Genomic DNA, 18,802 nt, shown 5'->3' with positions numbered 1-18,802 from the left:
CTACCTGGAGTCAGTATGCGACCACTTCATGTGTAGTATAAAAACTTTACCACTGTATAGGCCCCTTTACCCTCCTTTTTTGGTTGTAGTTGTCTTATGTTATTGCAGCTATAAACATTGAAAACCCCAAAGGAAAATGTTATAATTTTTGCTTTCAGCAAACATTTTAAATAGCTAAATAGGAGAAGAACAGATATCTATCATTTCTGTTGCTCTTCTTTCTTGCCTCATGTTCCAGGTTTCCTTCTATCATTTCCCTTCTGTCTAAAGAACTTCCTTTAGGACTTTGTTTTTCCTCCATGTGTAGCTCTTTTACAGCAGGCAGGTCAGCTGGCTATGAATTCTCTTATTTTTCTTCCTGTCAGAATTTTAGTTCATTCTTACAGGAGTTTTTCAGTGGCTATAGAATTCTGGGTTGACAGTTCTTTCAACACTTTAAAAATGGTGTTGCACTTTTTTTTGTTGTTATTAGAGTTTTCACATAGTTTCTGGTGGTAAATCTAGTTATCCAGCTCATTCTTCTTCTGTAAGTAATGTGCCGTTTTCCTTTGGTTGTTTTCAAGCTATTTTCTTTGTCTTTAGTTTTTCAGCAGATTGATTATAATGTGTCTGGAAGTGGATTCATTTGGATTTATACTGTTTTGTTGAGCTTCCTGAATTAGTAGGTTTATGTCTTTCTGTAAATATGGGAAGTTTTCAACCTTTGTTTCCTCAAATATTTTTCCTGCACCATACTCTTTCTTCTGTTCTTTTGGGACTCTGATGACACAAATGTTCCCCCTTTTGGTGTCATCCCCCAGGTTCTAAAGGCTCTGTTCATTTAAAAAAATTTTTTTCTCACTGTTGTTAAGGTTGGATAATGTATCTTCAAGTATAGGGAGTCATCTCCATGCTGCTATCAAGTTTATCAGGTGTGTTTTTTATTTTGGTTATATTTTTCCATGCTTAAATTTCCATTTAGTTCTTTATTAACTACACTGTCTGTCTTTCCATTAATTCCAAGAGTGTTTGCCTTTATTTTTTGGAGTGTTTTAATAATAGCTGCTTTAAAAATCTTTGTGAGATAATTTTAACCTGTGTGTTATTTTCGCATTGGTATCTGTTGTTTGTCTCTTTTTTTTAACTTTTTGTTTTGAAATAATTACAGATTCATAGGAAGTTGCAGAGAGGTCCAGCACACTCGTCACCTAGCTTCCCCCAGTGGTTACATTTTACATAACTGTAGTACAGTATCAAAACCGGGAAACTGCAATTGATTCGCAGTTGATTCAATGTGTGTGTATAGTTTTGAATCATTTTTTCACATGTGTAGATTTCTGTAGCCACAACTGCAGTCAAGATACAGAACTATTCCGTTACTGCAAAGATCTCCTTTTTGTTACCCCTGTATAGTCATTATACCCCCCTAAACCCTGGCAACCATTAATCTGTTGTTTTAGAGATGGGGATCCCTAATTTTATTCTTTGATGAATGTTATTAGAATGAAATCATACGGTATTTTTTAATAACAGTATTATTCCACGGTATGGATATGCTATGGTTTGTTTAGTTATTCACCTACTGAAAATATTTTTGTCGTTTCTCTTCTTTGGCTATTAGAGATAATGCTGTTATGAGCATTCATGTACAGGTTTTTGCGTGGACAGTATTTTCATTTCTCTAGGATAAATGCCCATGAGTGCAAGTGCCAGGTCACATAATACTTGCTGCAAAACAGTTTTTCAGAGTGGCCCTACTATTTTAAATAGCCACCTGCAGTGTATGAGAGTTCCAGTTTGTCGGCATCCTCATCAACATTGGAATTGTAACTATTTTTCATATAAGCTATTCCAATGGGTGTGTAGTGATATCTCATAATGATTTTAATTTACATGTATTTCATGGCTAATGATGTATCTTTTCATGTGCTTAATTTGCCACCAGTATATCCTCTTTGGTGAAATGTCTATTCATATTTTTTGCTCATTTCTTTTTTTTTAAGTTTTTATTTGAGGGAGAGAGAGCATGAGAGAGAGAGAGAGAGCATAAGCAGGGGTGGGGAGGAGCAGAGGGAGAGGGAGAAGCAGACTCCCTGCTGAGCAGGGAGCCCGCTACGGGACTCAGTCCTAGGACCCTGGGGTCATGACCTGGGCTGAAGGCAGATGCTTAACTGACTGAGCCACCCAGGTGCCCTCTTTTTCCTGTTTCTAATCAGATTGTTTTTATTGTTGAGCTTTGAGAGTTCTTTATGTATTCTAGTATATGTGGTTTTCAGATCCTTTTTCCCAGTATTTGACTTGTCTTTTTATCCTCTTACCTGGATCTTTTGCAGAGCAAAAGTTGTTAAATTTGGTCAAGTCCAGTTTATCAATTTTTTTTTTAATGGATCGTGCTTTTTGTGTTCCATCTCAGAAGTCTTCAGTAAGTTGTGGGTCTCAAATATTTCACCCTGTTTTGTTTTTTCCCCTAAAAACTTACTTTTTAATTCAAAAAGATACATGCACGCCTATGTTTATTGCAGCATTATTTACAATAGCCAAAATATTGAAGCAGTCCAAGTATCCATCAATGGATGGATGGATGAAGAAGATGTGGGGGGTGTGTGTGTGTGTGTGTGTGTGTGTATGGTGTGTGTTTGTATATATATATGGTATATATGTTTACACAGTATATGTACATATATGTCAGATGTATACATACATATATACACGCACACACGTATATACATATATTTACCATATATACATATTTACCATACATATACACACACAGTGGAATATTATTCAGCCATAAAAAGAATGAAATCTTGCTTTTTTGCAACAACATGGATCTAGAGGGTATAATGCTGAGTGAAATAAGTCAGAGAAAGACAAATGCCATATGATTTCACTTATATGTGGAATTTAAGAAACAGAACAAATGAACAAAAAAACAAGAGACAAACCAAACAACAGACTTTTAACTAGAGAGAATAAACTGATGGTTACCAGAGGGGAGGTCAGTGGGGGGATGAGTGGAATAGGTGAAGGGGATTAAGAGTGCGCTTATCATGATGAGCACTGAGGAATGTATAGAATTGTTGAAGCATTGTATCATACACCTGAAACTACTATAACACCGTATATTAACTATACTGGAATTAAAATAAAATAAAGTGGAAAACACCTTACTGTTTATTGTTTAAATCAGTGATCCAGTTTGAGTTAGTTTTTGTATGAGGTATGAAATTTAGATTGAGGTTCATTTTTAGGGATATCCAATTCTTCAGCAACATTTGTTGAAAAGGCTACTTCCCTCCATTGAATTGCTTTTATATCTTGTTAAAATCATTTGGCTATATTTGGGTCTATTTCTGGGTTTTCTGTTCTGTTGCATTGGTCTGTATGTCTGTCCATCCGTGAATAGCACATTGTTTTTATTATAGCTGTATAAGTCTTAAACTTTGATGTAGTTGTTCTTCCACATTTTTCCTTCTAAAAATTGTTTTAGCTTTTCTAATAAAAAGAAAAATTATAGAACATTTTTGCCTTTATCTACAAAAACTTGCTGGGATTTGATAAGAATTGTGTTAAACCTATGTGTCAACTTGGGGAGAATTGATGTCTTACTATACTCAATCTTCCAATCCATGTCTCTCCAGATATTTTTTTATTTCTTTCATCAGTGTGTTTTGGTTTTCAGCATAAGTCCTATACATGTTTTGTTAGATTTTTATCTGAATATTCCCTTTTTTATTTAAGTAAATGTAAATGGAGTTATATTTTTAGTTTTGGTTTCTTCATGTTCATTGTTAATGGATAGAAATACAGTTGATTTTTGCATGTTGATCTTATGTTTTATGACCTTGTAGAACTTACTTATTAGTTCTAGGTGTTTTTTATTTATTTTTTATTTATTTATTTATTTTTTTAAAAAGATTTTTATTTATTTATTTGACAGAGAGAGAGATAGCGAGAGCAGGAACACAAGCAGGGGGTGTGGGAGAGGGAGAAGCAGGCTTCCTGCCGAGCAGGGAGCCCGATGTGGGACTCGATCCCAGGACCCTGGGATCATGACCTGAGCCGAAGGCAGACGCTTAACGACTGAGCCACCCAGGCGCCCTAGGTGTTTTTTATTTTTGTTTTGTAGTATCTTGGGACTTTCTGCATAGGTAATCATATCATCTGTAAATATGGACACTTTTATTTTTTCCTTTGTGATCTGTATGCCTTTTATTTCCCTTATTTGCTTTATTGAACTGGCTGTGAATTTGAGTGCTATGTTGAATCGGTGGTGAGATAGGACATCCTTGCCTTGTTCTTGATTTTTGAGGGGAAACATAGTCTTTCACTATTAGGTATGATACTAGTTTTAAGGGTTTTTTGTAGATTTTTTTTAATAACTTGAGGAATTTACTTCGATTCCTAGTTTTCTGGGAGTTTTTCTCATGAGTAGGTATTGGATTTTCTTCAATACTTTTTCCTGCATCTGTTGATACCAGATTTTTCTTTAGTTTGTTCATGTGAATTATATTGATTTAAATTTTTTTAAATTTTATAATTGACATATATCATGTTAGTTTCAAGTGTATAACATAATAATTCAGTATTTGTGTTGTGAAATGATCACATTAAATCTAGTTAACATTCACTACCACACATAGAATTTTTTTATGATTAGAACATTTAAGATTTACTCTCTGAGCAACTTTCAAATATACAATACAGTATTATTAATTGTGGTCACCATGCTGTATATTACATCCCCATGACTTATTTCATAACGGAATTTGTATTTTTTTTTGCCACCTTCACCCATTTTGTCCACCCCCATGTCTTGCCTCTGGCAAGTATTTTCTGTATCTGTGGGGTTTTGTTTTTTAGATTCCACACATGTGTGAGATCGTAAGATATTTGTCTTTCACTGAACTCATTTGACTTAGCATAATGCCCTCAAGATCCATCCATGTTGTCGGAAATGGCAAGATTCCATTCTTTTTTATGGCTGAATAATATTCCTGTGTGTGTACACTTCATTTTCTTTATCTACTCATTCATTGGTGGGCACTTAGGTTGCTTTCATGTCTTGACTATTGTAAATAATGCTGGTTGATTTTTGAATATTGAATAATTCTTGTTTCTTTGGGATAAACCTTTGTTGGTTATGGTGTATAATTTTATATATTACGGAATTTTGTTAAAATTTTGTTAAGAATTTTTGTATCTATTCATAAAAGGTATTGGTCTGTAGTTTTTTTCTTCATACTTTGTCTGATTTGGTATCAGGGTACTATTAGCTATATAAAATGAGTTTGAAAGTGTTCCTTCCTTTTCTTTTTTCTGGAGGAGACTGCATAGAATGGGTGTTAATTCTTTAAACATTTGGTAGACTTCTCCAGTGAAACCATCTGGCTCTGGAGATTTCTCTTTTGGCTGCTGTTACATTATTAAAATTAATGACACTATTTAAATTATCTTATTGATACTGGGTTAGTTGTGGTAGTTTGTGCTTTTTAAGGAATTGTGCATTTTATTGAAGTCAAATTTATATGTAGAATTGTTCATAATATTTCCTTACTACCTTTTGTATAGCTGCAGGATCTGTATGATAGTGCCTATTTTGTTTTTGATATTGGTAATTTGTGTCTTTTTTGGTCTTGCTAGAGGGTTGTCAGTTCGATTGATCTTGTCAAAGAACTGGCTTTTTGTTTAATTGAATTTTCACTTTTGTTTTTCTGTGTTCAATTTTATTGATTTTTGTTTTTATCTTTATTAAATGCTTCCTTTCTTTTATTTGCTTTAGGGTTTTTGTGCTTTTCCAGTTTTTTGAGAAAGGAGCTCAGGTTATTCAAATTCATGCTTTTCTAGTATAAGTGTTTAGTGCTATACATTTCTTTTAGCACTGCTTTAGCTGTGTTCCACAAATTTTGGTATGTTGTACTTTTATTTTCATTCTGTTCAATGTATATTTTTATTTCCCTTGAGACTTTCTTTTTGACCATGGATTATTTAGAAACATGTTACTTAGTTTGCAAGTGCTTTGGGGTTTCCCTACTATATTTCTATTGTTTGCTCTAGTTTGATTACGTTTTGGTCAGAGAACACACTGTATGATTTTAATTCTTATAAATTTGTTGAGGATTGAGGTATGGCACAGGATTTTGCCTATCTTGGTAAAGTTTTCTGTGAGCACTCATAAGGAATGTGTATTTTGCTGTTGTTGGGTGGGATATTCTGTAAGTGTCAATTAGATCCTATTGGTTCATTGGTGGTGTTGAGTTCTCCTTGCTGATTTTCTGTCTAGTTCTAACAATTGCTGAGAGAGGAGTGTGGAAGTATCCAACTAAAATTGTAGATTTGTATATTTCTTTTCATTTCTATCCATTTTTGCTTCACATATTTTGTAGCTCTCTTGTCTAGAACATAATCATTTAAGTTTGCTATGCCTTCTTGATGGATTGACTCTTTTATCATCACATAATTTCCGATTCTCTTCCCCGTAATTCTCTTTGCTCTGAAGTCTACTTTGTTTCACAATAATATATCCATTCCAGCTTATTTTTGATTACTGTTTGCATGGTATATTGTTTCTTATCCCCTTATTTTTAATCTACCTATATTGTTACATTTGAAGTAAGTTTCATTTCTGTAGATTGGTCATGTTTATCAGCTCTGATAATCTTTTAACTTGAATTGTTGCTTCAGACTACGTTTAATATAATAGTTATTTTAGGAGCCCAATATGGGGCTTGATCCCAGGACCCTGAGATCATGACCCGAGTCGGAACCAAGAGTTGGCCGCTTAACTGACTGAGCTACCCAGGTTCCCTCTTTTATCCCAGATCTGGATGGAGTGCCTGGGTGCTTCAGTTGGTTAAGTGTCCAATTCTTGATCTCAGCTCAGGTCTTGATCTCAGGATTGTGAGCTCAAGCCCTGTTTTGGGCTCCATGCTGGGCATGGAGCCTACTTAAAAAAAAAATCTGATCTTATGAAAATTTTTATAGGAACTTTAAGAAGATAACATTAGCTGGTTTTTTTTTTTTAATATTGTTATACTGCTGCTAAGTAAAGAACATATGACATCTATTTATTTTTCCCCAAAGGGAAAAAAAAAACAGTCATTTGAAAAAGTACTTTGAAAAACAACACTTTCCCAAAGAAAGATCAAATCATATGGACTTTTTCATTTATTCGTACCATGAGAAAGTCTAGCTTCTGTTCATCCATACCTATACACCTGTAAAGTGATAGGGAGGAAAATCTCCATGAGTATTTTTCTGTGACTTACTAGATATATCAGGTTCTTATAACAGCCCTGTGTAGTAGTCACTGTAGTTATCTTTGTTTTACAGATGAGAGCTTTGAGGCTGTGAGGGGCTAATAACTTGCTAAGATCATGAGACTATTAAGTGTTCTAGATTAGAATATGGACTCCATGTCATTTTGAGAGGATACTATTTACGTAGAAATATTTTTCTTTTTTACAAGGTTAATGTCTCATTGTTTCTTCATTCTGTACTCCCTAACATTTCTTGGACCCTCACTTAATCATTTATCTTCTATAAATCTATATCTCTTCTACCTACTAGTATTCCATCAAGTTTAGGTTCTAATCAGGCATCTTCCTCCTTTCTTTTGGCCATTATTTGTTCATTTTCCATTAACTTTTTTTTTTTTTTTAAGGGAGAGAGTGTGCACACTTAGGGAGAGTGTGGGGGGTGGAGAGGGGCAGAGGGAAAGGGAGAGAGAATCTTGAGCAGGCTCCATGCCCAGTCTCAGAACCCCAAGATCATGACGTGAGCCAAAATCAGTAGTCAGAGGCTTAACCAACTGAGCCACCCAGGTGCCCTTCCATTAATTTTTCTACCCACTGGAAGCTGGTTTATGCCATTCTATTTAAGATTGATAGTAACCTTTTCTTTTGAATTTTTCAAATAGTTTCATCGCAGTTTCCCCTTTGGGGCTAGATGGTCTATTGTACATTTCTACTATAATCTCTTGTCTCAGGTGTCTATGGGTATTGTAGTTGTTTTGCAGCTTTTATGAGCAATGCCCACTGCTTTTTTTTTGCCTGTGTTCCAAGTTATGCAAAACAGATGAGGTCCTTGCCTTAGTCTTTCAGGCATTCCCCAGACAGTTTATAACAGATACATACAATAAGTTACCAATATGGCTTTACTCCGCTTCCTCTGATTCAAGATGGGGGAAGTGGGAACCAATCTGCTGCCTGCTCAAGACTAAGCTTGCCCCCATTTGGAGGAAGTGGGATAAGAGTGAGTAAAAGTGTCTTAAAACTTTCTGCCATTTGAAGATGGCTTTTACTTAATTGGAGATTTGCTTGACTGCTCTAAACCTTTGATTGTTTAGGTTGCTGCAAAGTTGGTTCAGAGAGCTTCTGGGGTTTTTTTGTTCTATTTTGTATCAGTGGGGAATGAGAGCTTGGAGCTTACTAATCCACCATTTTGTTGATGTTCAGTAGTGACTTTTTAAAACAATTGTAGTAAAATATATAACATGAAACTTAGCATTTAAATTATTTTTGAGTGTACACTTCAGTGGAATTAAGTATATTCACATTGCTGAGCAACCATCTAACCATCTTAAACCATATTTAATTACAAATTATTTGGCTTCTTTTGCTTTTTTCATTTATTTGACATCTCTGTGGCATTTTACTCTGCTTTTAAGTTACAGAGTTATCTCAGCTTTCATGATGCTATTAAATTCCTTTCACCTCTCTGACTGCTTGTTAGCCATTTTTGTTCCATTTACCTCTCTGATGTTAATGTTTCCCAGGGTGATATTCTTTACTCTTTTCCCATTCTCCCTTTGTTTATACTCACTGGGTAATTGCATCTGTTTTCATGGATTTAAGTGTGTTCTCATGACATCCAGATTTGTATCACAGCCCAATTACTCTGTTGAACTCATACTCATTTTCAACTCCCATCTCATTAGTCATAAAATGGTATTCAATAGGAACCTCAAATTTTATATCTAGAATATTTATCTTTCCAAAAAATTTTTTCCAAAAAAAAAATCTGCCTTGGTTAATGAAGTCACTACTCACCTAAAATAGAAGATATAAGTAATTTTCTAATCACATAATCATTCTTAACCCTTCCTGTTTCTCTTTTGGTCACTCACCAGGTACTTTTGTTTCTAATGCTCCATTCTTGTTGCTCCAATTTATTTTTGTATGATTTAAAAAAAAATTTTTTTTAAAGATTTTATGTATTAGAGAGTGAGAACACGAGCGGGGTGAGGGGCAGTGGGAGAGAGAGAAGCAGGCTCCCCCCTGAGCTGGGAGCCCAGAGCGGGGCTAGATCCCAGGACCCCGTGATCATGACCTGAGCTGAGGGCAGATGGTTTAACCCACTGAGCCACCCAGGCTCCCCCTTGTTGTTCCAATTTAGTTCAGACTTTCATCTTCTTGTGCTTTTGTTACCGTAGTGTCCTCCTAATTCTTTCTTCTATACCTGTCTCTTCCTTTTCAAATTTATCATCTTTATCCTTGCCAGGCTTTAGTAAAATAAAAACCAGTCATGTCACTTAACTGTCTTTCCCCCCAAAATTCCTGTGGTTCCAAATAGATATCAGAAGATACTCAGATTCTTAGCCTGGTATGTTATACCTTTAATGCACATTCTGTAATGCATCTTCACAGCTTTGTCTCCTTCATTTCTTTCTTCTCACCCTTCTAGGACCAAAGCATCCTATTCTCATTTTCTGAACTCTCCTTGCCTTTCCTCTCTCCTAGATTGCCTTGCCTACCTCTATCTTATTCTTCCGTATTTATTTTTAAGGATCAGCTCGAATTTCATCTCCTCCTTGAAGCCCAATTTGGTTAAACTGTCCTTTCTCTGTTCATGTAGTAGCTAGTTACAACACTGAGGATGCTATAATACTACTTTTTCTACCTAACCAATGAACTCTCAGATACAGGAAGTATTTATTATTATTACTGTTGCTACTACTATGTCTGTTTTCCTATAGAAGAGAAGGGAGACCTATAAATAATTACAATATAACATACAACAATTCCTATAATAGGGAGCACATAGGAGGTCATTATTAACATTTTCTCAGGGTGTTGGGGAAAGAGCACAGAGTAAGCAACATTTGAGGCAATTTGAAGTACTGTTCACATTCCAGCTGGAGAAAAGAGCAAGTGTAAAGGCAGTGGGGTAGAATGAGCATGACCTATTTAGGAAACAGCTGGCGCACACTGTGTGGCCCAAGACTAGATACTTGCATGTGGGGAAAATGAGGCTGGAAAGGTATAGCTGAAGACTGATTGGAAAGAGCCATTGTATGTTTTATTAAGTATTTAGAATACATATTTTTTTTTGTACTGTAGTTGTCCTAGGGAGTATTGGCATGTGTGTAGTAATTCACACTAGTTAAACAGATTTTAATCATATTTAAGATCAGAAGTTGTTAAAATTTTGAGGAAATTCGCCTGGGTGCCTCAGTTGGTTAGGTGACTGCCTTCAGCTCAGGTCATGATCCTGGAGTCCCCAGATTGAGTCCTGCATCGGGCTCCCTGCTTAGCAGGGAGTCTGCTTCTCCCTCTGACCCTCCCGCCTCTCATGTGCTCTCTCTCTCTCTCTCTCATTCTCTCTCTCAAATAAATAAAATCTTTAAAAAAAATTTTTTTTGAGGAAATTCTGTTTTTATTTTCATATCAGTGCTTAATTTTGAGAAATTCCTTACCTCTTTACCTGGTGAAGAGATCAAAATATACCCAGACATTTTCTTTAAATGGTATATTGTCTGTTATCAAACCATCCTTTCCATCAAACAAATGGAAAGATACACCGTGTTCATGGATTGGAAGAATGAGTATTGTTAAAGTGTTCACACTACCCAAAGCAATCTATTGATTCAGTGCAATCCCTTTCAAAATACCAATAGCAATTTTTTTTTTCAGAACTAGTACAAACAATCCAAAAATTTCTATGGAACCACTTAAGACCTCAAATTGCCAAAGCAATCTTGAGGAAGAAAAACAAAGCTGGAGGTATTATAATCCCAGATTGCAAGGTATATACTACAAAACTGTAGTAATCGAAAAAGTAAGAGAACTGGAACAAAAATAGAAAGATCAGTGGAACAGATAGAGAGCTCAGAAGTAAGGCTATGCCTGTATGGTCAGTTAATCAACAACTCAGGAGGCAAGAATATACATTGGGGAAAAGACAGTCTTCAATAAACGGTGCTGGGGAAACTGGACAGCTACATGCAAAAGAATGAAACTGGACTTTTCCTTACACTGTACACAAAAATAAACTCAAAATGGATTAAAGACCTAAATGTGAGACATGAAACTATAAAACTCCTAAAAGAAAATATAGGCAGTAATCTCTGGGACATTGGCCTTAGAGCATATTTGTGGATATGTCTCCTCAGGCAGGGGAAATAAAGTAAAAATAAACTGTTGGGACTACACCAAAATAAAAAGGAAAGGAAACCATCAACAAAACAAAAAGGCAGGCTAGTGAATGGGAGAAGACATTTGCAAATGATATATCCAATAAGGGGTTAATATCCAAAATATTATGACTGTTACTCCTTGTCAATTGTTTTTGTACTTGGAGGAATGTTAATTTCTGTTAAGATCCTGAGTTCTGGCACTAGAATATGGACTTTAGGAAGTGGGGAAGTCTTATTCATTATTTACAGAACTTTAGAGTGTTGAATAAAAGTCAGAATTCCTTGCCCCAATTTATGGTCGGAAATAGACATTCCTTGTGTAACTTATCCACTGCATGGAAGTGGAAGCCTGCGTCACTCTCCTCTACCACAGTGTCTTGACTCCCCATAGCCTCTGTTTTGTATATGCTTTAGATTACACTAGATACCTTTTTGTTCTTACTTCTCTGATAAAAGGCATATAAATTTTGCTTATGGACAATCCTGAAAAGCCATACACTATCTCATACTACTGTAAAATTAAAAGTGTATGGTTATGGGCACCTGGGTGGCTCACTTGGTTAAGCGACTGCCTTCGGCTCAGGTCATGATCCTGGAATCCCGGGATCGAGTCCCACATCGGGCTCCCTGCTCAGCAGGGAGTCTGCTTCTCCCTCTGACCCTCCCCCCTCTCATGTGCTCTCTCTCTCTCTTGCTCTCTCAAATAAATAAAAAAATAAAATCTTTAAAAAAAAAAGTGTATGGTTATGGATCTAGACACCTAGTCACCATATACAATTAGTGGAGACATCTAGTTTTCCATTAACAAATGGAAACAAATGTTACCGAATTCTGTGGCCAAGCAAAAGTCAGATACCTGGTGTGAAAAAAAAAAAAAAAAAACATAGATAGGGATTACTATGTTGGAGAAGGGTTTATACCATAGTGACCTAAGATTTACTCTTAAGAGTTTTTTAACTGCATGACTAAAATGTCTATTTTTCTCTTTATGTCATTTCTAGCAATAGTGAGACTAATTTGTAAAACTTTCAAATGTCAGAGAAATAAAGGAAAGGGGGGAAGTGGGACCATTAAGGGTCACTTTACATAATTCACTCATTTAATTGTCACAAATCCATTGTGAGTTGTAGGTAGTTATTATCCTCATTTTACAAAAGAGAAAACCTCAGGAAGGCTATTTGACTTGTCCTCCCAGTAGTAGCATGCAAATATACTATGTTTTTCTCTTTAAAATGCTTTTGCTTTATATCCTCATGGTTGAATTCTTTTGGCCCATCTGGAATTAATTTTATTATTAAGCATGACTCAAAAATCATTCATCTTCATAGTTTGTCCAGTTATACAAACATTTACCAAAGAGTGACACTCTTGTCAGTCCCATCTTGCCCCTGTCCTTACTATTGAATGGGCAATTCTCTCACCCTTTCAGTGCAGCAAGTCCCTATAACTTATGCATTGGTTAATGCTATTTAAATTCAGTGACATTTATTGAGCCCTTGCTATGTATTTTAGTTAGGATGCTTTAAGTTATAAGAAATAGAAAATCCAATGCAATTGAATCAGACAGTTCATTATCTCAGGCATGGGTAGAGTGGCTCCAGAGTAGATTAATTGATTGAACAAACAATCATCAGGGACCCAGGTTCCTTCCATCCTTGGCTCTGTTGCCCTCATTGTGCTTGACTTTGTCATCTACCAACTTCTTTGAGGCTGCAAAATGGCTGCTGTTGTTTTAGGTGTCATATACAGACATGACAATTTCTCTTGAAAGGAAGATATTTCTTACATGTATCACTTTTTAAGAGAGAAGAAACTTTCCCCCAGAATCCTTCTGTAGGTTTTCCCCTCATGTCTCATGTGACAGATTATTACCATGTTCCTGTACTTAAAGTGAACACTGGCAAGACTATGGGCCATGATGTTGGGTTTAGATTAGACTATTTAGAACCAACCTCCTGAAGCTGAGGAAAGTCTTCCCACTCCTTGAAAGCTCATAGAGGAAGTTGGGTGGCTTGAACAAAATTCACAGTTAAATTAGGAAGGTGGAAAGGGGAAATAATTGTTGAGTTCGGAGAGCCAACAGTTTTATCTAGTTATGAGTAAAATATGATGATCGGTTCTGGGGCTTACCTTACTCAAGGCATTTGAAATCTAGCTTGAATATTGAAATAAAAAATAACTCTAAGACAAGGGAAACTGTTAGTTTTTATAGGTCATGCAGAAGAGGGAGTAGTGGTATAATAAAACAGGTTTGAGTCCTAGCCAGTGTCCTTTCTAGTTATAATTAGAAGAATGACTTGGGTTTTCTAATAATTTTTGAACAGTACAGCTTGAGTTTAAATAGACATATTTATTCTCAATTCCTGCCTTCATTTTTAAGAGATTCAGGATTTTTTTCAATCATGTTTTTATCATGGTCATGTTGTATCTTTACTAAACTAAGAGTTAGCATTTTGATTTTGATACAGCTTGCTAGCCAGTATTGGAACAAGTCAGTTAATATTTCTGATTGCTACTTGATAAGGTTGTTCAACAAGGTAATTTTTGAGGTTTTTTTGTGCCTAACATTTAGTAATAAAAAGAAAAACTTATGTGGAGTAAGGTTGGAAGCAGTTGTTTTCGATTATTTACCAAAGAGAGCATGTGGGTAAAATTTAATATATCTTTCTCTTTTTAAAAACAAGTTAAGCTATTATTTTTTAAAGATTTTATTTATTATTTGAGAGAGAGAGATTGAGAGAATGAACAGGAGGAAGGGCAGAGGGAGAAGCCAACTCCCTGCGAACCAGGGAGCCCCATATGGGGCTCAATCCCAGGACCCTGGATCATGACCTGAGCCGAAGGCAGATGCTTAACCACCTGAGCCACCCAGGTGCCCCAATTTAAGCTATAATAATTTAGTTCTGAATCTTTTAAAATTTGCAAGTGTCTTTGGAAGAAGATGTTTACTAGGAACTCCTAAAATAATAGTTATTATAAAATATATATTGAGATTATTTTCCAGACAACTTTTTAAGGTACCAAAATTTTGCCTAAAAATTTTCTTGTGTCGTCCCTAGTACTTGGACTACTCTGTAGTCTAATTTTGGGGAGTGACCCGATGCACTGAAACTTTTAAGAAAAATATTTCTTGAATAATGTAATGCCATTGCTGTTGAGCAAAAAAATGTTGAGCTTGATGTACGTTTTATGCCTACTTGTTGGTCATTCTGAATAAGTTGTGGGAAAGGTGTTGTAGGAAAAAATGAGATATTAACTGGTTTATGCCTTAAAGAACTTAAAAGATCTTTTTTTTAAAAAATCATATTTAATTTATCTTTTCCTAGAAAATAGTTCACATATTTATTGGTTTGGTTCCCCCCCTTTTTTTTTTTGAAGATTTATTTATTTATTTATTTATTAGAGAGTGAGAGGGAGAGAGAGCACGAGAGGGGAGAGGGTAAGAGGGAGAAGCAGACTCCCCATTGAGCAGGGAACCCGATGTGGGACTCCATCCTGGCATTACCTGAGCTGAAGGCAGTCGCTTAACCGACTGAGCCACCCAGCTGCCCTTGGTTTGGTTTTCCAGTTTAGAATAGACCAAGCATCAGTTGGTCTTCCTAAAATCCATGTTTTCATAAAAAGGTTCTCATCTTTTTTTCTGTAAAAAGAATTACCAGAAATATTCAAATTGCTTAGAAGATTCTAGGAAATATATCTTAAAGATAAATTTGCATTAGTGGAGGAGCTTTTTCTTCAGATCTGCACAAACTGTGAATTTTGAAAAGCCAGTTATTGGGTGGGTTGGTCTCTTCAAGCAATCAACAGCATTAGTATTATCTATTTTTCCATGTTCAGTTTCCAACTCATGCAATGATATATATATATTTTAAGATTTTATTTATTTATTTGAGAGAGAGAGAGAACAAGCAGGGAGGAGGGGCAGAGGGAGAGAGGAAGAAGCTAACTCCCCGCTGAGCAGGGAGCCCAGTGTGGGACTCAGTCCCAGGACCCTGGGATCATGACCTGAGCCAAAGGCAGGTGCCTGCAATGATGTATTTTAAAGTGTGTTTAAGTTTGACTCTGCTTTCTGGTTTCCTAGGGAAATATTTTAAGTACTTGTATTCTAAAATAGCTGAGTGATCTCACTTATCCTCTGGCTTTAATTTTTCCTCCAACCTTTGGTGAACATGACTGTAGGGGGTCTGCAGAAGGTGTGTCTTCCTCTGCTGCTTCTGTTTTTATTCTTGGGCTTCGCTGAATTTCCCCAGCTAAATAAAATGAAGATTACTTGGGATTATCTGAATGTTCCTCCTCTCCTGCCATAAGACATAAACTGTTCCTGCCACAAGATGTAAATGGAATAGATGCATTCCTACTTCAACACTGATTGGTACACCTTCACATTGTCCTGTACTTGCTTAGAAATATTTAAAAATCCACTTAAAAGTAAAAGCCCATGTTTGTCCTTTACTAATGGTTGTCCTATAAAGTGCTTCAAAGAAAAGAAAACCCTTATGAGAACCCAATGTGTTTTCATAATTAAAATATTTAAATGCAGAATTTACTTTATACTACACATCATATTTTAGGCACTGACATTTAGCTACTACCTTGTAAAATACTGATAGTCACAAATACAGGCCATTCGTTTTTGATGAGTGTGAAATAAGGATAAATGTAGTAGTCAGGAATGAAAGGGCATGGAAGGGAAAGGGAATGCGTTGAAGTCATGTGTAGCCAATTTGTGGTGATTCTGCTGCTTTTCAGACTGCGCGATTTAGAAGGTGAAAAATCTATATATAAAATAAATAAAAACAAATTTTATCTTTTTGTAGCACCCATGTAACCTTGTAGAAGGTGTTAAATGAATGCAAGATATACGAGAGAGGGCAGATTAAATGTTAAAACATATGTTTTATTCTTTACTCATAAAAAAGTGTTCATAGTATGATCCCAAAAACTAACTGTTTGTTTGTTTATTTGTTTAGGATGGATTGGATGCTTTGGTATATGATTTGGATTTTCCTGCCTTAAGAAAAAACAAAAATATTGACAACTTTTTAAGCAGATGTAAGTAATTTTTTGTGGAGGTTAATGACAGACTGTATATAACAAAATCTTGACTTAGATAATTCAAGCCCATCTTTTTTTTTTCCTTCTTCTGTCTACTCTTTGGTTATTTCATCTAAAATTCCTACATAAAATGAGCAGGAAATTGAGGAAATAGGAAAGAAATAATATTAATTTGTTTATTGAGTGCCTAGTAGGAGGATATTTTATAAAATATTTTGCAGAAAAGGGAATGAAAAGTAATGGCTAAAATAAGTATGCTAAAATAATAATATACATACATGCACATTGAATTTCAATAGTGTTATATTTATCCTCTATTTCTCTTTTGTAAATTACTAGCTATTATATTTTAATACTTGCAGGTAAGAACAGATTGCACATGAAAAGCCCTCCTACCATTGAGATAAGGAGAATTTTCTCCATGAAATCTGGCTTATATTTAGGCTTTACAGACTTTCTTTTCTAAAAACCTTTTTAGATTTTGATATTTAGATTTTATCACTTAAAATTTGATTAAAGAATTTATTAAGATAGTTTCAAACTTTTAATCTTAAAAAAGATAATAAAATTTAGATCATGAAATCTTTCCCACTCCATTTCTTTATTTCTGTTTCTAAACTGTACATAGTGATAACATTTGAGTTGGGTTGGTTTTGTGTTAATTCAATTTTGGTTGCATATGTCTTGTTAGAAAAGTTTATTTTTCTAGTATGATCTTTTTCTCTGTTGTATTTATCATTTTTACACTTTGAAATCTTGCCTCAGAATTTTACTGTTTTTTATAAAAATATTTATTCAACCAAATTTTATTTTGGAATTGGTGCCAGAACCTGAAATGGGAACTTTTTAATTATAAATTTTCTTAATTTCTCATATCTTACCGAAATTACAGGAAAATTTTATCACTGCTTACATTTGTTTACCAACCTACTTAAAAATAGAGCAAAAGAACTAAAAAGGTGGAGAATCTTGACCATTTCTTATTTGATGAGAGGCAAAGAATAAATGCTCATTGGTACAGAGGAGGGGCTGTGTGATTTTGTAAAGTAGTGAGCAAGGATTGGAACACATGCTTTCTTAATTTATTACTCATTTTACTATGCAACATTACTGCTTTCATAATATAAGTATGCCTTTATATTACATTTTAAAATAGAAATATCAATAGCCACAGTAGAAATAAGTAAAATAAAATGAAAGTATAAAGCCTAAAGTAAACTTTTAACTGATAAACATGTTAAGTGTAATCTAGTTTTTAAATTGGAGAAAAGTACAGAGAGTAACATAACAAAATTTTAGCAAATTATATCTAGCATTATGTAAAAATTGTGATGAAGGAGGGTTTATACCAAGATTGCATTGTAAAGTTAGTTCAGGGTTCAAAAATCAATTAGTGTAATTTACCACATTAACATATTAAAAAAGAAAATCCATAATACCATCTCAGGAGATAAGAAAACGCATTTGATAAAATTCAGTATCCATTTTTGATTAAAAAATACATCTCTGCAAACTAGGAATTGAAGGAAACTTCCTTACAGTGATAAAGAGAATCTATAAAAAACCTACAGATTGTATTTAATTGTGTATGACTAAATGCTTTCCCCTTAAGATCAGGAAAAGGCAGGCCTGTCTTCTCTTATTACCACTTTCATTCAACATTGTCCTGGAAGTTCTAGACAGTGCAGTAAGGTAAAATAAAGAAAAATCATGTAGATTTAAAAAGGAAGAAGTAAAAAATTTTTTTATTCAAACAGCATGCTTTTGTATATACAAAAATCTCAAGATTCTACCCAAAAAGCTGTAAGAACTAGTTAAGTTCAACAAGACTGCAAATTAGAAGATTAATATGCAGAAAGCAGTTGTATTTCTATATATTAGCGACAACCAATTTGAAGTTGATGTAACAAATATAGCACCTAAACATTTACAATAGAAGCAAAAACATGACAAATTTAGGGATAAATTTGACAAAATATGTATAAGACTTGTATACTGAAAACCACATAATATTACTGAGAAATTACAGAAGACCTAAAAAAAAAAGTAGATATTCAATGTTCATGGATGGGACAATTCAATAATAAAATGTTAAGAGTCCTCATATTAATTTATAAATAGAATCTGTATATTCTCAGAACCTAAGCAGTTTTTTTTGTGTGTGTAAAGTGACTGGCAATTCTAAAATTCATATGAAAATGTGAAGGAGCTGGAATAGCCAAAGCAATTTTGGAAAGTAAGAGCAAAGCTGGAGAATTAACACTATAGAATTTTCAAGATCAAGATAGTATAATATTAATGAAAGAATAAACATAAATAAATGGAACAAAATAGAGAATCTGGAAACAGACC

The 18,802-nt window shown here is 34.7% G+C and overlaps 1 protein-coding gene across 4 annotated transcripts in view; it reads left to right on the top strand.

Annotated features, from left to right (window-relative positions):
* ROCK1 (Rho associated coiled-coil containing protein kinase 1) overlaps positions 1-18,802 on the top strand; it is a 153,021-nt gene that overhangs the window by 17,450 nt on the left and 116,769 nt on the right. For all 4 annotated transcript variants that reach the window (XM_027575480.1, XM_027575479.1, XM_027575478.1 and 1 more), the window contains exon 2: positions 16,366-16,447. In XM_027575480.1, coding sequence (XP_027431281.1) covers positions 16,366-16,447 — 82 coding nt within the window. The remainder of the gene's footprint in view (positions 1-16,365; positions 16,448-18,802) is intronic.

Source organism: Zalophus californianus, chromosome 14 (assembly GCF_009762305.2).
Source record: "Zalophus californianus isolate mZalCal1 chromosome 14, mZalCal1.pri.v2, whole genome shotgun sequence".
Taxonomy (NCBI): Eukaryota; Metazoa; Chordata; class Mammalia; order Carnivora; family Otariidae; genus Zalophus; species Zalophus californianus.
This window is presented reverse-complemented; position numbering and strand designations above follow the sequence as displayed.